We start from the raw sequence: 19,048 nt of genomic DNA, 5'->3' as shown, positions 1-19,048 counted from the left end.
CGGATGATGTGGAATTCTCCTATTTGTCTTCCAGGGAAAGAGGAGGGTGAGTCATCAGGTTGGCAATATCTCTGTGGAAAAATTATATCCTATATAATGTGAATAATGTGGTTGTCAATCACCACCATTCATTTGTATAACGGTACATCAAGAGAAGCGCTTAATGTATGAGATCCTATCATTCTTTCTAAAATGCCAGGTCTAAAGTGGGACCTCGCATAATTTGTTATGTGAATTGTGATTATAGAAAAGATGCAAACGATGAATAAGCACAGCATGCAAAGATATGCAGTCCAAGCAAGTCCTGGTGGTAAGAGAAATTTAGATTTGCATGGAAGATGCAGAGATATGCAGTCCAAGCAAGTCCTGGTGGTAAGAGAGATTTAGATTTGCAAGGAAGGACAACAAGCAGTGGGGGATGATCTATGTATTGATCCATAAAAGGTAGTGGCCGATAGGATGATAGCACTTGGAAAATTCAAAAAAAGGAAAGTAGTTCTTACTATAAACTTTAAAAATAAATCATTGTACTTTGGTTTAAGTGATGGAACTATGAATAGCTTTTTCTTCGAGAATAATTGGAGGGCAACTGTGAATAGCTTCATCCTATAAACGCATCCTCAATAACCACAATTCTCGTGAAGAGGGAAAAAAAAAAAAAAAGAAAGGAAAAAAAAAAAAGATAAATGCTACGATGCTCTAAAGTCATTATCATCATTTTTATTTTTAAAAAATTTTGATCATTAGAGTACTGTTTGTTTTTCGTAGCCGGTTATGATTATGGCTAGTGCAAATAATTTTTTTAATTTTTATGGACAAATTGGCATAAAAGTGAATGATTAGGATGCTACATTTTCAGAAAATTATGAGCATTTTTAATGTTGATTTTTTTTTGATATGTGATTTCCTCATTCTCAATCTGGTGGCAAGAGAAGGGGCAACGCTGCCAGTGCAAGGAAGCCGTCGGCACTGAGAGGCCATTGGTATGTAGATGCTGTGGGCGAGAAGAGGAGGCGGCGAAAGGAAAGGCAATGCCTATCCGTGTGAGTAGGGAGTGGCCAACAAGAGGAGGGAGTCGTCGATATTACCCTTGCAAGGAGGCCGCGACACGAAGAAGCCATCAGATTGTCGGACGTACTAGGCGAGAAGGGGCGACTGATGTTGCCCTCGTAGGGAGGTAGCTGCATACAAAGGCCGCCGACATAGGGAGGCCGTCGGCATGGGGATGCTGTGGGCGAGAGGAGGGGGTGGTGAAAGAAAGAGGGTGCCGAAGAGAAGGACGATGCCTTCCTGCATGAGGAGGAGGCGGTCGGTAAGAGGAGGGGCGGCCAGCATTACCCTCACAGGGAGGCAGCAGCACAGGAAGGCCATCGGTATGGGAAGGCAGCAGGCGAGGGTTCGGGATTGGAAGACGTTCGGACACAACGAGGGAGAGGAGGGCCTGGCAATGCCGTTGGCACGGGGAGGCCGCCAGCGTGGGAAGGCTGTCGGTATGGAGACACTGCGGGGCGGGAGGCGTGGGGTGAAGGAAAGTGGAGAATCCGGTTGGTAACTTGTTGGGATGAAAATCCCTTAATTAACTTCAAGTAATCAATGGTCAGAATGCTCCCTAACCTCCTATGAAACATATTTAAGGAGCACTGTAACACAACCCTAGAAAAATAGGAGAGGAATGAGATTAGGAGGGCGTATTAACTCGGAGTTTATATATGTTATAGTTAAGAAGTAACAATGCTGCAAATCTCCAAAAGTTATATATTTTTTCAAGAACCGTCATTAGTTGAACAAATAGAGACTTGAATACTGAATGAAAAAGATGTTGCTGGGATAAGCATTGAAGGGAGATGCACAATACACAAAGGACCAGCATTTTGGGCCAACATTTTCCAGCTACGACCTATTCCATGTTGGTTGACGTACTCTTGAAGAGTTGTGTCTTCCTCAGGAGACCATCTCCCACTCTTCATATTTTTCTGGTTATAACAAGCTAAAGTTCAGGAAGAGGAGAGAAGCAGATAAACAAGAGCAATGACTTACCTCATGGAGAGGGTATGCTAGTTGTACTCTTTAGGTTTTAAAGAGATTGGTGGCTTGTCACGATGTTGTATGATCGCAATCATTGCCCCATTGCAATCTGTCCTGTTGAAGATAGCATGTGCTGATCTAAGCTGACACATAACAAACACACATATAGCATAATATGCGGCAAAATATGTCTAAGCTTCCCAAAACTATGTTCATTGGAATCTTGCAAATGTAAAAAAATTGTCATGAATATTTCTAGTCGACTTATCATTATGCTCTTCTGCAAAAGAAATGAGTGAGCAGACTTAAGCTAATTTTTTATTGCATGTCATTATGAAATCCAATAGTCATATTCTAAACATGGAATCAAAAGCACCAAAGTAAAAACAAGATAGAGAGGGGAAAAGATGACTCAGTTGTCATGCTAGAGTACTCTCTAGGAAATGTATCCGGAGAGTAGATTTAATGAGGCTCCCCGGAGGGGAGATGGGTACCAAAAGTGAATGAAGAAAATATCTCCAAATAGGGAGAACTAGGACGGCTTTTCATGCAAGGCCCTTATTAATTTATTGGAAGAGGACAAGGAGGATTAATTTTCTTATTAGGTGAAAATCCTGAATTTTTATATAAGCTTGGACCTCGTCGATATAAACTACAAAAGCAAAAAATAAAAAAATATATATGTTTATAATCAAGCCTCGTCAAAATGATATTACAAGACAGAGACAATTGTGTATTCAAAAATCCAATTATGATGCTGGAGTTTGAAGAAAAGATCTCTCATAAGGTGCATGAACATAATGCCATATGTGTATCAAAGTTTAAATCAAACAACAATTATTATAGCATCTCATCATACTTCTAATGGTTCTTGGGGCCCTTATTTATGGCTGTACTTGTATGTACGCCAGAAGGATAAAGTCGAACCAGGTTGGAAACGATGTATCCAAAAAAAAAAAAAAAAAAAAATCCAGGTTGGAAGTCTGAACTCGGAACCAAACATGCGATCCATTACAATTGAGAATCCTATAATCCTATTATGCGGAAACGGCTCACCGATGCGGCAGGAGACAACATATGGCGCTTTTGTCAAACCATTACCGATGGACAGCGCAAGTTAGCCAGCCTCGCTACCTATAATTGCGGGAACGCCGAGGGAAATGGCCTCGGCCTCCCTAAGTAACCGGAAAAATCCTTCGGTTTGTTCGGAACTCGAGTGCGGGCTGCCGTTGCCGCCCGCCGCTCCCCCCAACCCTTCTCCTCCTCGTAATCTCCTCTCCTTTTTTTTCAATTATCATTTTCTTCTAATGCCCAATCGGTTTCTTCTTTGTTATTTACTGGATCGGGGATATTTCTTTCCTATTCGATCCATTCGTCGCTCAAATTTCTGCTTTTTCCGCAGATTTTTTGGCAATCCAGCGATCCCTATCCGGAAAAGGGGTAAAATCGATTTTTTCCCCCTTTTTAATCGTTTGATGGGTCTAGGTATGGGATTTCTCGAGGAAATCGAGCAGTAGACGAAGCTTTTCGAGTTTCCGGTGAAGAAGAATGGATTGGTGCCGTGGGAGCCAGAAAACCGAGGACAGGGGCGGGTCCCCCGTTGTTGAGGGGCCTGTTAATGGATTAAATAAGAGGGAACAGGAGGAAGACGAGAGGAGATCTCTTTTGGCGCCGGCTGCCAAGGGAGGGATGGCCGGAAAGAGGAAAAGATCTGGGAGGAGGAAGGTCCAGTGGAACGATTCCGGTGGGAACAAACTCGCTGAAGTTTTGGAATTCCAACCCAGGTTAGTCTTCATCCAAGTCCGTTCTTTTTCAGTTTCATTTGTTAACATTGTTTTGTTGTCTTAAAAGAAGGTGAAATGAATGACTATTTTAATGCAATATTTTGTTTCATTTTGTATATGAACTATTACCTATCTATATCTTACCAACTCGCTTTTTTAATTATCCAAATAATTCTCATCAGTTATGTAAGGAGTCTTCCCTCCCTTTTTTTCTCAAAAAATATGTAGTGGAAGTCGGCCTGCCAAAGATTGGAAGGAATCACCCAAAAAGAAGTGTACTTATTGAATATTCTGACCTTATGATACAGAACTGATGGCATCATTCTTGATATTCTTCTCATCAATCGTTTATTTTTGTTGTTACTTGCAGTGATTCAAGCGACTCGGAGGATGAATATTTGGATTTTTGTGTATGTACAATAATGTAAATCTTTTTTACGCAACATTGTTACAGCTTAAGCTGGGTCTTCAGAAATGGCAGAAAATATGACATCTGGTCATGTTTGAAGTTGCTGGTTGCCACGTTTTTGGCTTTTGTTTTTTTTTTTTTTTGAATGTGACGCACTCGTTTTTGTTGAGATGGCATTCTCTCATCCACAAGAACAGGATTAAATTCTACATGCAATTATTGTCTTTTTTATGCACTAATATTTGTTTGAGAAAAACTTTAGATTACCATACGTGGAGATCGCTTCTCGGATGCTGCTACGTGTTCATAAATCGGGGAAGGAAAATCCAATAGTATTTCATTTTCTGAATGAACTAGGGGCGGGATTCCTGCCCTCCTCTTTATCAAATAGTTCATTTTCTGAATGAACTCTTTGAGTATTGCTTTTTTTTTTTAAATTTTTTGGTAAACATATTTGAGTATTGTTTTTTTTGGTAAACATATTTGAGTATTGCTTTGAGAAAGTATAACATATGCATATGATCTGGATTCCGGATCATGTTCGAAGTATCAACTACATCCATACTGCCACGGCATTTCATCTTGCTTTATACGGAGGTTTGTGTGGCACCTTTTTATCTTATTATAGTCTCTGTATCGGTGTGGGGGAATTTATCTATGAAGACAATCCTTCAACATGGGATCAGCCTGCTGTGTTATGGCGTACATCTTTCTAATTTCCTTCAATTCAAAATTATTGGTCACGGGAAGCCATGCTTTAATACTAAAGGCAGGCCTATAGAGGAATTTCTTTTCCTGATTTGTGGTTACAGAATAATGAAGATGTTAGACGTTGTTTACAGCAAGCCACATTACAATACCAAACACATATCTATGGTGGAATTATTCTTTTTGATTTTTGCTCACAGAGCTATCAACATTTTGGATGCTTTTGTCTTTTTCATTTTAAAAATTGTAGCTGGTAGTTTGAGGTTACTTTGTTCAGTATGCCAGATGTTTGGTTTGTATCTCTTATGTGAACTCGTTCTTGCTTCTTATGTGTCCAGGTTTGAACAGTGTTTTGTACATGTCTTCGCTTCTGAATAAAGGTTTCATTTCATACCAAAAACCAAAAAAAAAAAAGAAAAAGAGAAAGATAAATTTCCCACCATAACCACTGAGGAAGAACATGAATCCTGACTTTTTTTGGGGAGTTGCAATCCCCGATAAATATATAATGTTATTTGAACGGTCTTACGTTTCTGTAACGAAAGAAAAGCTTGTAGATTCAAATTTTATGTGATGTATTTTTAAGAATTTAGATCTAGATAGTTTTAATATGAATGGATCTCTCTTTTTTGATAAAGAATTGAAAAAAAAAAAAATCTAAATCTCGTACTGCATTAATTCAGCCGAATAACAGCTAAGAAGATCCGCTTGGGCAACACAATCACCTACTAACGATAACGAATTCATCTACTAACGATAACCAACCCCATCCCCCTCGGGCAGCAAGAGAATTCGTCACAGGGGGTCCACGCGGCAAGTCCTTATCGATACAGGAATCCATCTTCTAAACTAATCAGAAGCTGACACGTCCTCGGCTGCTTTCTTTAACCGAACAAGCGGGCCGCAGATCCGATTTAAAACAGCTGGATCGCATATCCACTATTTTCCCTAAACTATGTACACGTCCAAAAGATACCCAAAACATGACAAGAGTCATATGAAACATGAATCTCCACGTGGCGAATTCTGATCGGAAGGTGAACCCAAGGGGGACTTCTAACTATAAATATTTTAATATTTAGAATAAAATGCGTTCAACCATCGTTGCTCCGCCAACGGTCATATTCTCGAAGCTCACAGAAAACCCTTCACAGTTTTGTCCTCCACATTTTTAAATCTCTTGTTTTCTTCTCTCCTTCTCTTGATCCCATCCTCCATTTCTCTTCCCCCATGAGGAAGCTCTAGAGGAAGCATTTTGGCTCTCTCCAAACCATTCCAAACAGAAAGCAAGGGGAGAGAGCTCTGATTATTTCCCTTGCTCATGGGGTGCTTCCTTACTTGCTTTGGGGGTGCCAAGGATCGAAAGAGACGAAGACCACCCAATAAATCACCACCAGTAGATCGGGTAGGTTTGCTCTAGAGCTTTAACCATTTGTTTTTGTTACATTTCATATAATCTCCGTCAGTCCTTCTAACTCACAGTGCACTTCTTAGGTGTGCGAGAGTTACAAACCGCTGCGGAACCCCTCTTCGAAGCAACTCACACTAAATCTTTCTCCGAAGAAACTTATCTCAGAAGCAGTGGTCGGCTCAACTCCGGAGTCGAGGTATTATTTTTATGGTTCATTCGAATTTTTTTTTTTTTTTTTTATAAAAAATTTACCAATGTTTACGCTTTATTGGTGCTATTCTCATTTTTTTAAGGCTCTGGTCTGTGAGACGTGTGGCTCCAGCTGCTGCATTCTATATGCTTGTGCTAATTTTGTCACTTAATACGCAATGTTGCTTTGATCTGTTCTTGCCCTTTCAGTTCAACTAGAATTTAATATTTTATCTTTTGTATTTGTAGAGATAATGATGAGCAGGGGAGCTTCGGCAGCAGCAAAAGAAAGTAACATTTGATTTGAATGTCAAAACATATGAAGAGGTCTTAGTAGATGAAGATCCAAAGCATTCATCAGAGGATAAGAGAGAGAATGAAGTGATAAGAGAAGAAAGAAAGCCAGAGGAAGCTGATGATGAATCTCTTCCGAATTCGGGAGCTTCTCTCTTGAACCATAGGTATCAAAATTGTGAGGGTAGTGATGATGACGACGACATCGACTATGGAGAGGAAGAAGAAGACGAGGACGAAGATTATGAGGACATTGATTTAGATGAGGATGATGGTAATGTTGTCGACATAGAGGGAAATGAGGAAGAGTCTAATGCTTCATTTCTTTTGCTAGAGGTGGAGAAACAACAGCAAAGCATCCAGGAAGTAAACAGTTCAAAATCCAAGAGTGTCTCTCCTGATAGACAGCCACCCCTTTTGGCCAAAGGTACTGCACGCGACAGGAGCCAGTATGTCCATCCTGTGCTGAATCCTGTAGAAAATCTCACTCAGTGGAGGGAAGTTAAGGTGCGCGCAGCTCCATCGAAGAATCGAAAGAAGGAAAATATCAACTCAGACATAGAGAACAAGATAACTTTCAGTCCTGAGCCTACATTTAAGATCGAAGGTAGGCTCAGGACCAATTGCCCTGCCCAACACGATGCTACTGTGGATGCTAGCCTTTCGAACTGGCTGGTCTCATCGGATAATTCAGACAAGGAAAGGCCCCATCAAAGTAATTCTGATTTCTCCAAATTGTCAGTTGGTCAAGAGGAGCGACCTACTTCAGGTGTCTTAACTGTTGAGGATATTAAGCAATCATCTGTAACATCATCACTTAGAAGGTCCCCGAGCAGGAGCCCTGATGAAATCCCCATTGTGGGTACTGTGGGTGGTTGTGGGAGCTGGAAAAACCAGAGAAGTGATTCGGGTTCTTCTTGCCAATCTGGCTCCACAATCAAAGGGATTCCAAATGCCACAAGCACATACAGAAAGGTATGCCAAGTGCTGGAGAGAAACAGTTTTAAATATGAATTGTGAGCACTGGCTTCTTTTCCCACCAAAGGTGCTGCTTAAGCTTGCACAATTGTTGCTATGCTTATGGTGGATTCTAGTATGCGATTTGTACTGTTGTGTGATTACCAGTTGAATTGTTGTGTGAGTACCATAGTTTTTTCTTTTACCTTTCCACTTGTCTTATGTTGTAATGCTTTCCACTTGTCGAAGAACTCGTCCCTAGAGCTTGTCTGACTCATCCTTCAAGTGCAAGTTCAGTGTGAATGCAACTCTTCTACTGTCTATCACTATCTGATGGGTCATTGTATTGTCAGCAAGGCGTTGTGTCTTCATTCATGACTGCATGAGAAACAAACAATGCTGAGATCGTGTAAGGTATGTATCAGTCGATTTTGTTTTTCCTTTTTCATAGGCACCATTTCTAATGATCTGTTCTTATGATAAATGGTATACTTCAATGTCTGTAACAAGCTGAGCTAAATGTCCAATTTTAGTATGTGTAATTTGAGGATTGTAAAAGGATGTCAAATTTGCAGTTCTGCTAATTATATCATACTAAACTGTGTTCCGCATGAATGTGATATCTTTGATTCTCTTTATGGAGCAACCCTTCCAATCCGTCCTTCTGAGGTAATTAAATTATTAGCTCGAACTTGAATTCTAGAAGGTGCTTACATGAACAAAGCAAGTAGTTTAGACACCTTGTAGGAAAAGAAAAAGAAGAAACTGAAGAGATCCCAGAATGAGTCATGAAATGTTATAAACAAATTGGTCTTATATGGAAGGATCACAGTAAAGAACATTGATACAGCACTTCCTGCAATATCAGGAATTAAACTTTACCAGATCTTCATTTATCCCAGCTCCTAGATCAGGTCATATATGAGTGACAAATCCTGTGATCTCCAAAAGAGTTTGTGTGCATTATAACAAGAAAGCCAGTGGTGTAGGTTGATCATCTCAAAGTTTTTAATACGTTCCTAACTTGCACATATTCCATTTATATGTTGAAGCAACTTTTGAATCAAAGCCAACTTATCGAGGTCATGTCCATTAGAATCGTGTAATTAACAGAATTGGCCTCACTCTAACATCTCCCAATATGTTTGAGTTTTCAAGACAAATAATTTTCTAGTTCTCCTTGTTAAAGTGGGAAGACACTAAGAGATAATTTTTCTAAGAAACTCTTGGTCTGAAATGAAAATCAGGAGACATCACAAAGTTGTTTCTCTACACTAAAGAGGAATATGTTAAAACAACCATATGCATCAATGTATTCTAGTTGGGTTGAGGCAACGTAACCTCAATATATTGAGGTTTATAATTTAATGAACTGAATAATTTCAAAGGTGGTTTTCCCACAACTCAAAATGTTTGGCATAGTGTTTGAAGTTGCTCTGTCAAAACATAGCATGATGGAGGATTAATTTCAAGATAGGTTGAGTTGTTCTGTAATGCTAATGCAGTTATGGTCTTCAGCTAAAGGGCCCATGCGACACCAAAAAATTTGAATACATCCAATATGACATGCATAAAACTCGCATAACAGAATCAAAGATAAAAAAAAGAGAACACAAGAAAGCGCAAGCATAGATATTCTGAGGAAAGGAATGCTAATGTGGATGGATAGGATAAGAGAGTTCCTGCTGCGAGAACAGAAGCCCTACTGTCTTGCCTTCTCTGAATACAATGCACAAAAAGCTCCATGCAACCAGAAGAGCCTGTGCACACCCTGCCTAAGAGGGAAAAACCTTCCTTTCTATTACAATTCTGAGGATATAATAGAGAGCTACCGAATGTTGTTCCAACTGCAAGTAAATCTGAAACTAATCCATGAAGCAACAAACAAAGAAAAGAATCTTTTACCAAAAAAAAAAAAAAAAAAGAAAATGAAAGAAAGAAAAGAATGAAACGGTGACCGGTGACCTCCTGTAAATAGAAAACATACAACCATTTGGCTAAGCTCTTGAACGGGGAGCTCCGATGTCATGCAGTTCTCCTGGAACGGTCCCAAAATTAGACCCGGCACTGCACGACGCGTGCCTATCCATCCCTGCAGCTAGAAGAGAGAGAGAGAAGCGGCCAACTCAACGATCGTACCAACCTCCTCTCTTCTCCTCTGTCTCTTTCTCTCTACATATATCTCTCTCTTAGTTGGCCCCAACCTTAACCGCTGGCAATAAAACAAACAGCTTGCGACCCAACGAACCCCTTTCCCTCTCTCTCTCCTCCTCACCTCCAATCACCCTCCCCCGGACCAAAAAAGTATAGCGTGCCGCGGAACCCACCCTCCTCTCTCTCTCTCTCTCTCCCGCTCCTCCCGTTTGATCTTTTCCTCCGTCTTTCTCTCTCTCTCCCTCCCTCCTCCTCCTCCGCTGACGGCCGTGACCTGAGCTGCCGCCGTGGTCGGCGACACCACGGCCACCATGATGGGCCGCAACTCCTCCACATCCTCGGCCTCCCGGTCGGATAGGACCATCGACTTCGACGCCGAGCTGGAGAGCCCATTCGGGCGGCTCGAGACCCTCCGGCGTTCCGACCTCCGCGAGACCGCCTACGAGCTCTTCTTCATGTCGTGCCGCTCGTCGCCCGGCTTTGGCGGGGGCCGGAGCGCGCTCAATTACTACACGTTGGATGGCGGCGGTGGGGACGGGTCGCCGACGAGCGGGGGGCCGAAGGGTGGGACGGGGATGATGGTGGTGAACAGCAGGATAAAGAAGGCGCTGGGGCTGAAGGCGAGGCGGCCGGCGCCCATGCGGACGATGAGCCAGTCGGGCGGGAACGGCGGGCCGAACTCGCCGGGGAAGTTGAGGCGGCCGATGACATCGGCGGAGATCATGCGGCAGCAGATGCGGGTGACCGACCCGAGCGACAACCGGCTGCGGAAGACCCTCATGAGGACCCTCGTCGGGCAGGTAAGCCTTCCAAAGCCCATCGGATTCAACATCAGGTTGGCAGCCGGCCATTAAATTTATTAAATAATTCTATAAAATTTTTTAAGTTCAAATTATTTCGATTTAAGGAGAAAAAAAAAAAACTTGAATGAAGAATTATCATAAAGAATAATAATTAATTAAGTTTCCATGCATTCATAAAAGAAAGTGTTGTGATCAAACTTGATGGCATGAAATTGAGTCCATATAATTTTCAGCTCCCCAAACAAAAAAAAAAAAGAAAAGGGGGTATAAGATATGCAAATTAATAGATACAGGAAACATAAAATAATGGGGGAACCAACCGGGAAACCACTTGACATTGTTTTTTTTTGGACCGATATCTTGTCAAATTTCAGGAAAAAAAATGAATACTCTTTTCTTAGCATTTCAGAAAATTGCTAATTTGCATGAGTAACGTGTGTCTATAAGGGAAAATCCATAGTACAATATACAATAGAGATAGTAGTAAATATTATCAATATTTTAGAGATTAGCAAGTGCTCTTCTACACCGAATACATCTGAAAAGATCATTGAGGAGAAGAACGTTGATGCCTCATTATTTGTGTGTGTATATATGCTAATATTGTCCTCAATTTCGGTTGGTATTAATAGGTAGGTAGAAGAGTAGAGACGATCATACTTCCTCTAGAGCTTCTCCGCCAGTTAAAACCATCTGAATTCAACGACATGCAAGAGTACTACCAATGGCAGAGGCGCCAGCTGAGGATCCTAGAAGCTGGCCTCCTCTTATACCCCCCAATCCCCCTGGATCGGCTCAACTCCTCCGCGCTCCGTTTGCGGGAAGTCATCCGGTCGAGCGAGCAAAAGCCCATCGACACTAGCAAGAACTCCGAAGCCATGCGCAACCTTTGCAACTCCGTCGTCGCCTTAGCATGGCGTAGCACCAATGGTTCCCCCACCGAAGTGTGCCATTGGGCCGATGGCTACCCCATGAACGTCCACCTCTACTCGGTTCTCCTCCAGTCCCTCTTCGACCTCCGAGAAGAGACCGTGGTCCTGGATGAGGTCGACGAGCTCACTGAGCTAATGAAGAAGACATGGTCCACATTGGGGATCAATAGGATGATCCACAATGCATGCTTCACCTGGGTGCTATTCCAACAATATGTCATCACCGGGGAGATCGAACCAGACCTAATATGTGCAGCATTAGCAATGCTCGTCGAGGTGGCCAACGATGCAAAGAGGTCCGACCGTGAGCCGAACTACTTGAAGGTGTTGTCGAGCGTGCTGACGGCGATCCAGGGATGGACGGAGAAGAGGTTGTTAGATTATCACGAGAAGTTCCACAGGGGAACTTTGGGCAACATGGAGAATATACTTTCGTTGGCACTCTCAACGACAAGGATCATAGCTGAAGATGTTCCAAGTATGGGGACCGTGATGGGCATGACCGCGTCGGGAAACCGGGTGGATTACTACATAAGATCTTCCATGAGAAATGCATTCACTAAGGTGCGAGTTCTGCATTAATATATATAACGTCTACTCTCTGAAGCAGTCTTCTACGATATATATATGTATGTATATTGTAGTGATCACATTTGCGTTCCTCCTGGAAGATCTTAGACTCAAATCGAAGCTCTTTAATGTGATGACAGATATTCGAGAATGGAGCTGGGTCTGCAGACAGCATGATCGAAGCAGAACAAGATCCGAGTGAAATTTTGATAGAGTTGGCCAAAGAGACGGAAGAACTAGCGCTCGTTGAGAGGGAAACTTTTAGCCCGGTCCTGAGCAAATGGCTGTCAAATCCGACCGCCGCCGCGGTGGTGACCATCCACAACTGCTATGGTATCGTGCTGAAGCAGTACTTGGCCAAGGTCACTTGCCTGACAAACGATTTGGTTCGGGTGCTCCAATCTGCTGGACAGCTGGAGAAGTTCCTGGTTCAGATGGTTGTCGAGGATTCCGCAGACTGCGAGGATGGTGGGAAGGGGATCGTGAGGGAGATGATCCCATACGAAGTGGACATAATTGTTGTGAACCTCCTCAAGACCTGGATAGACGAGAGGCTAAGGATTGGAAAGGAGTGCGTCAAGAGAGCTAAAGAAACAGAGGTGAGAGGTAGTATCATCTTATATTTCCTTGCGCAGGGTCATGAAACTATAACACGATGGACTCTGTTCATTGTTTAACTCGTGCAATCTACAATATCTCAGAGCTGGATCCCGAGGTCCAAAAGCGAGCCTTACGCCCAGTCTGCTGTGGATCTGATGAAGCTGGCCAAGGTGACAGTGGATGAGTTCTTTGAGATTCCAGTGGGAGCCAGGGATGACATGGTCCAAGACCTTGCTGATGGACTGGAGAGCATCTTTCAGGACTACATTTCCTTGGTTGCATCGTGTGGTAAGAAACTTGTTGCTTTACGTTTTGGTCGGGAGTTTGGAGAAGAAAAGAAAAGGAAATATTAATACGGAGAGAAAATAAAATAAAAGAAAAAAAGTTTTTTTTTTTTTTTTTGTTTTGATTGTGAATTTAAAGAAAGAAAAAAAAAATTTTTTTGATTGGAAGCAAAAAAAGGAAAAAAAAATATTATAACATTTTTTTACTATTATATCTTTAAAAAAAATCCTACAAATTCAAGAAAGAAAGTAAAAAATTAATTTATTTTTAAATTTTTTTCATTTTTTATTTTATTTTCATTAATTTTTTCTTATCCACGAGGATCTCAATTGGATGGGAGACATAGATAAAACGCTTGAAATAAATCTTGAAATGTAATATTAATTTTATTATTAAAAAAATAAAATAAAAATTATAAAAGATTCATCACTTGTTAATTCCTTTCTTTCCAAATCCATTTCATTTGGAGGGAAAAAAAAATTATGAATTTGAAGAGTTCTTATTTCCTCTATTTTTTTTATTTTTTTTAAAAAAAATTAATACTTTTCCTCCCATGCTTTTCTTTTTTCTCCTATTCTCCTCTCCCAACCAAACCATGGCGTTAGTTAAGAATGAAATAAAGATTAGCCATGCATTAACAGTCTTCTATATTAGAAGTTATAAATTGTTCGAGCTCTTTTGATGTTTTTCCGCTGCTACTACGTACGTACCAGGGAGCAAGCAAACCTACGTTCCGGCACTCCCCCCACTAACAAGATGCAGCCGGGATTCCACGGTGGTCAGGCTATGGAAGAAGGCGTCGAGCCCCTGCAATGCGGGCGTGGATATGCCCAAGGTGAGCATGAATGCGGAAGGGCACCAACCAAAGCCGTCAACGAGCCGTGGCACGCAGCGGCTCTACATCCGGCTGAACACCCTCCACTATGTCCTCGCCCACCTACACGCGCTGGACAAGTCGCTATCCTTCTTCTCCCGGGGCCACGGTCCATCTCCCAGCATCCGCGCCGCCAACAGCAACCGCCGCCTCGCCCCCTCCTACCACTTCGACCTCGCCCGCTCCTCCGTCCAGTCAGCCATCCAGCATGTGTCCGAGGTGGCTGCCTACCGCCTTATCTTCCTGGACTCTCACCAATCTTTCTACGATGGCCTCTACCTGGGCGACGTCGCCGATGCCAGGATTTGCCCGGCCCTCCGCATCCTCAAACAGAACCTCACCCTCCTCATCTCCATGCTCATCGATCGGGCACAGCCGGTCGCAGTCAAGGAGGTGTTGAGAGCTGCATTCGAGGCATTCCTTATGGTGCTGCTCGCCGGCGGGAGCGAGCGGGCCTTCCTTCGGTCCGACCATCAGATGATACTGGAGGACCTGCGGAGCTTAAAGAAAGCATTTTGTACATGCGGCGAGGGGCTCGTGGCGGAGGAGGCCGTCGATAGCGAGGCAGAGGTGGTGGAGGGGATAGTGGGGCTGATGGGCCTGCCCACGGAGCGGCTAATAGAGGATTTCAGCATCGCCGCCTGCGAAGCGAGCGGCCTCGGGGGAGCAGCCCAGAAGTTGCCGATGCCTCCGACGACGGGGAGGTGGAACCGGACCGACCCCAACACGATACTGAGGGTGCTGTGTCATAGGGTCGACGACACTGCCAACTACTTCTTGAAGAAGACCTTTCTGCTGCCAAAAAGACGGTGAACGAGCGATAGCTCCAATCATTGGTAAGATTACCGTCAAGTGTAACGAACTTTACAGAGCGAGAGAGAGAGAGGAGGGTGCTGTGAACGTAATGGGATATAGAATCTAATTTTTTACCTTTTTTTTTTTTTTTTCTCCTCTTTTTTTGTCCAAGCTTTTTTCCTAAATAATACAAAAAAAATATATTTATATAAATAATACAAATTTTAACTTATTTACCAAAATAATGTAAAAAAAAAAGTCATTTTGAATGACATTTTCTCCCTGCCACGTCACCCATATTTTTCCATGTAGGCATCATCCAAAAAAAAAAAATAAATGGTGTTTTCTATTTCCCCCCCCAAAAAAAAGAAAAAAGTCGAAAAAAATGAGAAAAAAATAAATTTTAAATTAATAAATAAATTAAAATTTTAATTTTTAATAAAATTTAAAATATAAAAATTTAAATTTTTAATTCAAATAAAAAAGATAATTTTAGATGATTTTTATTTTCAAATTAATTTTTTTTAAAAAAATATCTAAACAGAAATCTTAAAAATTTAAAAAATTAAAAATATCATAGAAAAAAAAGAGAAAAAATACGAAAGAAATAAAAATTATAAATTTAAATTTAAAAAAATAAAAATTTTAAATTTAATTCAAAAACATCATTTCAAATTCTTGCCAAAAATGTTAAAAAAATAAAAAAATAAAAAGTATCATTAAAAAATAAAAAATTTAAAAAAATCAAAAAAAATAAGAATTATAATTTAAAATTTAAAAGAAATAAAATTTTTAAAATTAATTAAAATAAAAATATTATTTCAAATTACTTTTCTAAATTCAAATTAATTTATTTAAAAAATATTCCAAACAAATAAAAAAAATAGCCTAAAAAAATTTCATAAAAACAAAAAGAAATGAAAAAAATTATATAATTATAAATTTTAATAAAAAAATTAAAATTTAAATTTGAATTAAATTTTGATAAAAAAATAAATGGCATAAAAAAGTGAAAAAATGAGGAAAAAATATATAAAAAAAGAAATTTATAAATTAAACATTAAAAAGAATAAGAATTTTAACTTTAATTCAAATAAAAAATATCATTTCAAATTACGTTGTCCATTTCAAATTATTTTTTAAAAAAATTATCTCAAGAAAAGAAAAAAAATGTTGTAAAAAAATAAAAAATACCCAAAAAAAAAGAAAAAAAGGAAAAAATAGAATTGAAAAAAATAAGAATTGTAATTCTAATTGAAAAATAAAATTTTTAATTTTTAATTTTAAAAAATAAAAATTATAATTATAATTGAAATAAAAAATATCATTTTAAATAACTAAATTAATTTAAATATAATTGTTTAAAAAATATTTTAAATAAAGAAAAAAATACGTAATAGAATGCCAAAAAGATAAAAATGAAAGAAAACTAAAATTATAATTTTAAATTATAAAAATTTTAAATTGAATTTCAAAAAAAATATTATAAAAGAAGTAAATAAAAGAGGAAAAAATAGTAATAAAATAGAAATTATAATTATAAATTAAAAAAAATTAACTTTAATTTAAATTAAAAATTATTGAATTACTATCCTCATTATTTAATTAAATTTATTTTTTAAAAAATTATAAAAAAATAATTAAAGAAATTAAGAAAAAAATTTAAAAAAACTAAAAAAAAAGAAAAGAGAGAAAAAAAAAGAGAAAACGCCAAAGAGAACGGCGTTTTCTCCTTCCCCCTTCTTCTCTCCTTCTTCCTTCTCCCTTCTCCCTCTTCTCCCTTCTCCGACGTCTCTCCGACGGCATGGCGGCGAGCTCTCGACGGCAGTGAGCTGCCTCCTCTCTCTCCCTCTTCCTCTCTCTCTCTCCCTCTTCCTCTCTCTCCCTCTTTTTTGTTGGCCGCCGACGTCAGAGGGCCGGTAAAAAAATATAAGGAATAATTTTGAATTAAAAAAAAATTTAATTTTAATTGAAATAAAAAATATCATTTCAACTTATTTTTATCATTTAAAATTAAATTTTTTAAAAAATATTAAAAAAATAATAAATTTAAAAAATAAAAATTATCATAAAGAAACTAAGGGGTCGACTCATGGGGTCGATTCATAGGGTCGACTCATAGAGTGTGCCAGTCAAAAATTTTGCGTGCCGTTCAGCCCTTTTAGCCATGAGTCGATTCATGGGGTCGACTCAAAAATATAAACCTGTTTTTCTTACAAAATACACTTTCAAAAATGTTGAAATTACCTCCAATAGATTACACATCTTTTGTTCTTGCTCTTGAGGCTTCCGAATCAGGTTTGATAAAATTATGATTTTGCCCCTGAAATTCAATAAATCTTTTTTCAAGCCAAAATCATTAGTAATCCCCTCAAATGCTTTGTAATCATCAAAATCAATTCAAAGAGCAACATTCGATATATTATTATTTATGTTATAATTTTTATAGTCTTTTTAACATAACATTTTCTCTCCTAATATTCTGAGACACATTCGAGTATGTATATCTATATGCACAAAGCATAATATCCGATTACTTGAAATTAAATAATATAAAATAAAATCAATATTTAATATTATTAAATAGAATAAAAATGTCAAACGTATAAAAAATAGTACAATAAAAATGTAAAAAATACTAAGTACAAATATAACAAAGACTAAGTCTCACAAGAACGTCGCGGTATCCGTGGTCGCTTGGACCTTCTCAGGAAGGTCCTCGCTGGCTGCTCCTGCTGTGATGGCTTCTCTCCTATATCAGTGGAGGAGATCTACTGATTATACTGCTCAGGAATAACTGATACTGTCGGATCATTTATGGATTGAGAGACCCGTTCAACCCTCTCATCTGGATACACGGATGGACCTGAAAAGAAAGTATCATACTCATGTGGCCAACTGGTACTCAATGATATCATCTAGGGGATGTAGGAAGAAGAAGGTGCTGCCATCTGTGGATCAAAAGGCGGTGGTATCTGTGCAGCATCTAATGATGACATCTACGGAATATGCGGTGATGGTATATGTGAAACATATGGTGACGGCGTATATCTCATATCTGGCACCGGAGCTACTCCATACCAAGGCGCACAGCTATATGGATCAACACCAATCTCCACCAATATTTTAGAACTTATTCTCTCTATCTCCCGTAGTATCAGAATCCATTCGTCCTCATCAGTCGTAGATAAAGCACGACGAGCGTCCAACACGAGATCCGATATATAATCAGTCTATAAAATAAAAATAAAACAGTCAGTATAGTGTAAAATATAAAACAAAAATATAACACAAATAACATAAAGTAATTTTTGTAATCTTACCAAAAGATGCACAGTAGAACTCTCGCCCTCGTATCCAGGAAATGCATACCGAGACTGTCCAATGACTCGCATCGTAATGCTAAAAAATCAAGCCATGTAGCCATCGGTATATGAACGGCCTCTCAAAATAGGATTACTATGAACAATGTGATCTCGATGTACATCTCAAATATCGATGTACTCTGCATGCTTGATATGCCAGTCAATACGAGCTCTCCCTCGTCGATTAATACGATGAAGTCTCTGGCTGGTATCAAACTACTCCGGGATGCCCTGAATCTGACCAAACTGCCGCAGGACACGATCGGAAAGATGCCACTCTACCACATCAAAATAAATAAGTGGCACCCTAGCAGTCCATATGTCGTGTCCAACTAGACACATCTGCGGCAGTATAGCCAATATCTCATCTGTATATGGCTCCCACAAAAACTGATATAGTTAAAATAAAAAAAATTAGTAAGCTAAAATTTTAATAGATTATGAATACTGTAAAATGATATTTGTAAAAAATTTAAAATTTACCCGTCTATATGTATCAACTAATGTATCCAACTGGCACCTATAAACCCGTACCACTCTCGTCGATACGTGATGAACGTTGAATGCAACATTCCATCTGTTTCATAATGTATTAATGTTAAATAAATTTTATCAAATTTAAAATAATAAATTTGAAATAAAAAAATAATATTTTGATACCTATATCCCAATATTTCTGAATGAAACATCAGGATCCTGCTGCTCTGATGGTATCTCGAGCAACTGTCGTCGTAACGGACTGATAGTCGGCATACACTCCCATACTCAAATCTGCAAATTTCAAAAATTAAATAGATGATATACCCAATATAAAATATAATTGAATATTAAAAATAAAAATTTTTAATTCACATACCTGTAATAATACAAGATAACCATCAATCTCGTTTTGA

At 39.3% G+C, this 19,048-nt stretch overlaps 2 protein-coding genes and 1 long non-coding RNA gene across 3 annotated transcripts; all 3 read left to right on the top strand.

The window, feature by feature from the left end:
- Nucleotides 1-3,543: 3,543 nt before the first annotated feature.
- On the top strand, nucleotides 3,544-4,317 carry LOC105054451 (uncharacterized). The gene is made up of 2 exons (XR_833591.4): nucleotides 3,544-3,809; nucleotides 4,180-4,317. It is a non-coding gene; the product is annotated as an uncharacterized lncRNA (long non-coding RNA).
- A 1,483-nt stretch (nucleotides 4,318-5,800) lies between these two features.
- On the top strand, nucleotides 5,801-8,354 carry LOC105054450 (uncharacterized). The gene is given in 4 exon segments (XM_010935953.4): nucleotides 5,801-6,331; nucleotides 6,421-6,533; nucleotides 6,776-6,807; nucleotides 6,810-8,354. Coding segments are annotated over 4 exon segments (1,260 nt in total). The 5' UTR covers nucleotides 5,801-6,247; the 3' UTR covers nucleotides 7,841-8,354.
- Nucleotides 8,355-9,871: 1,517 nt separating this feature from the next.
- Nucleotides 9,872-14,962, top strand: LOC105054449 (protein unc-13 homolog). Its single transcript, XM_010935952.4, has 5 exons — nucleotides 9,872-10,731; nucleotides 11,367-12,230; nucleotides 12,377-12,835; nucleotides 12,938-13,124; nucleotides 13,835-14,962. Exons 1-5 carry the CDS (start codon nucleotides 10,243-10,245, stop codon nucleotides 14,806-14,808), a joined length of 2,973 nt encoding a protein of 990 aa, XP_010934254.2. The 5' UTR covers nucleotides 9,872-10,242; the 3' UTR covers nucleotides 14,809-14,962.
- The last annotated feature ends 4,086 nt before the right edge of the window (nucleotides 14,963-19,048 follow it).

This window comes from Elaeis guineensis, chromosome 11, assembly GCF_000442705.2.
Source record: "Elaeis guineensis isolate ETL-2024a chromosome 11, EG11, whole genome shotgun sequence".
Lineage (NCBI taxonomy): Eukaryota > Viridiplantae > Streptophyta > Magnoliopsida > Arecales > Arecaceae > Elaeis > Elaeis guineensis.
This window is presented reverse-complemented; position numbering and strand designations above follow the sequence as displayed.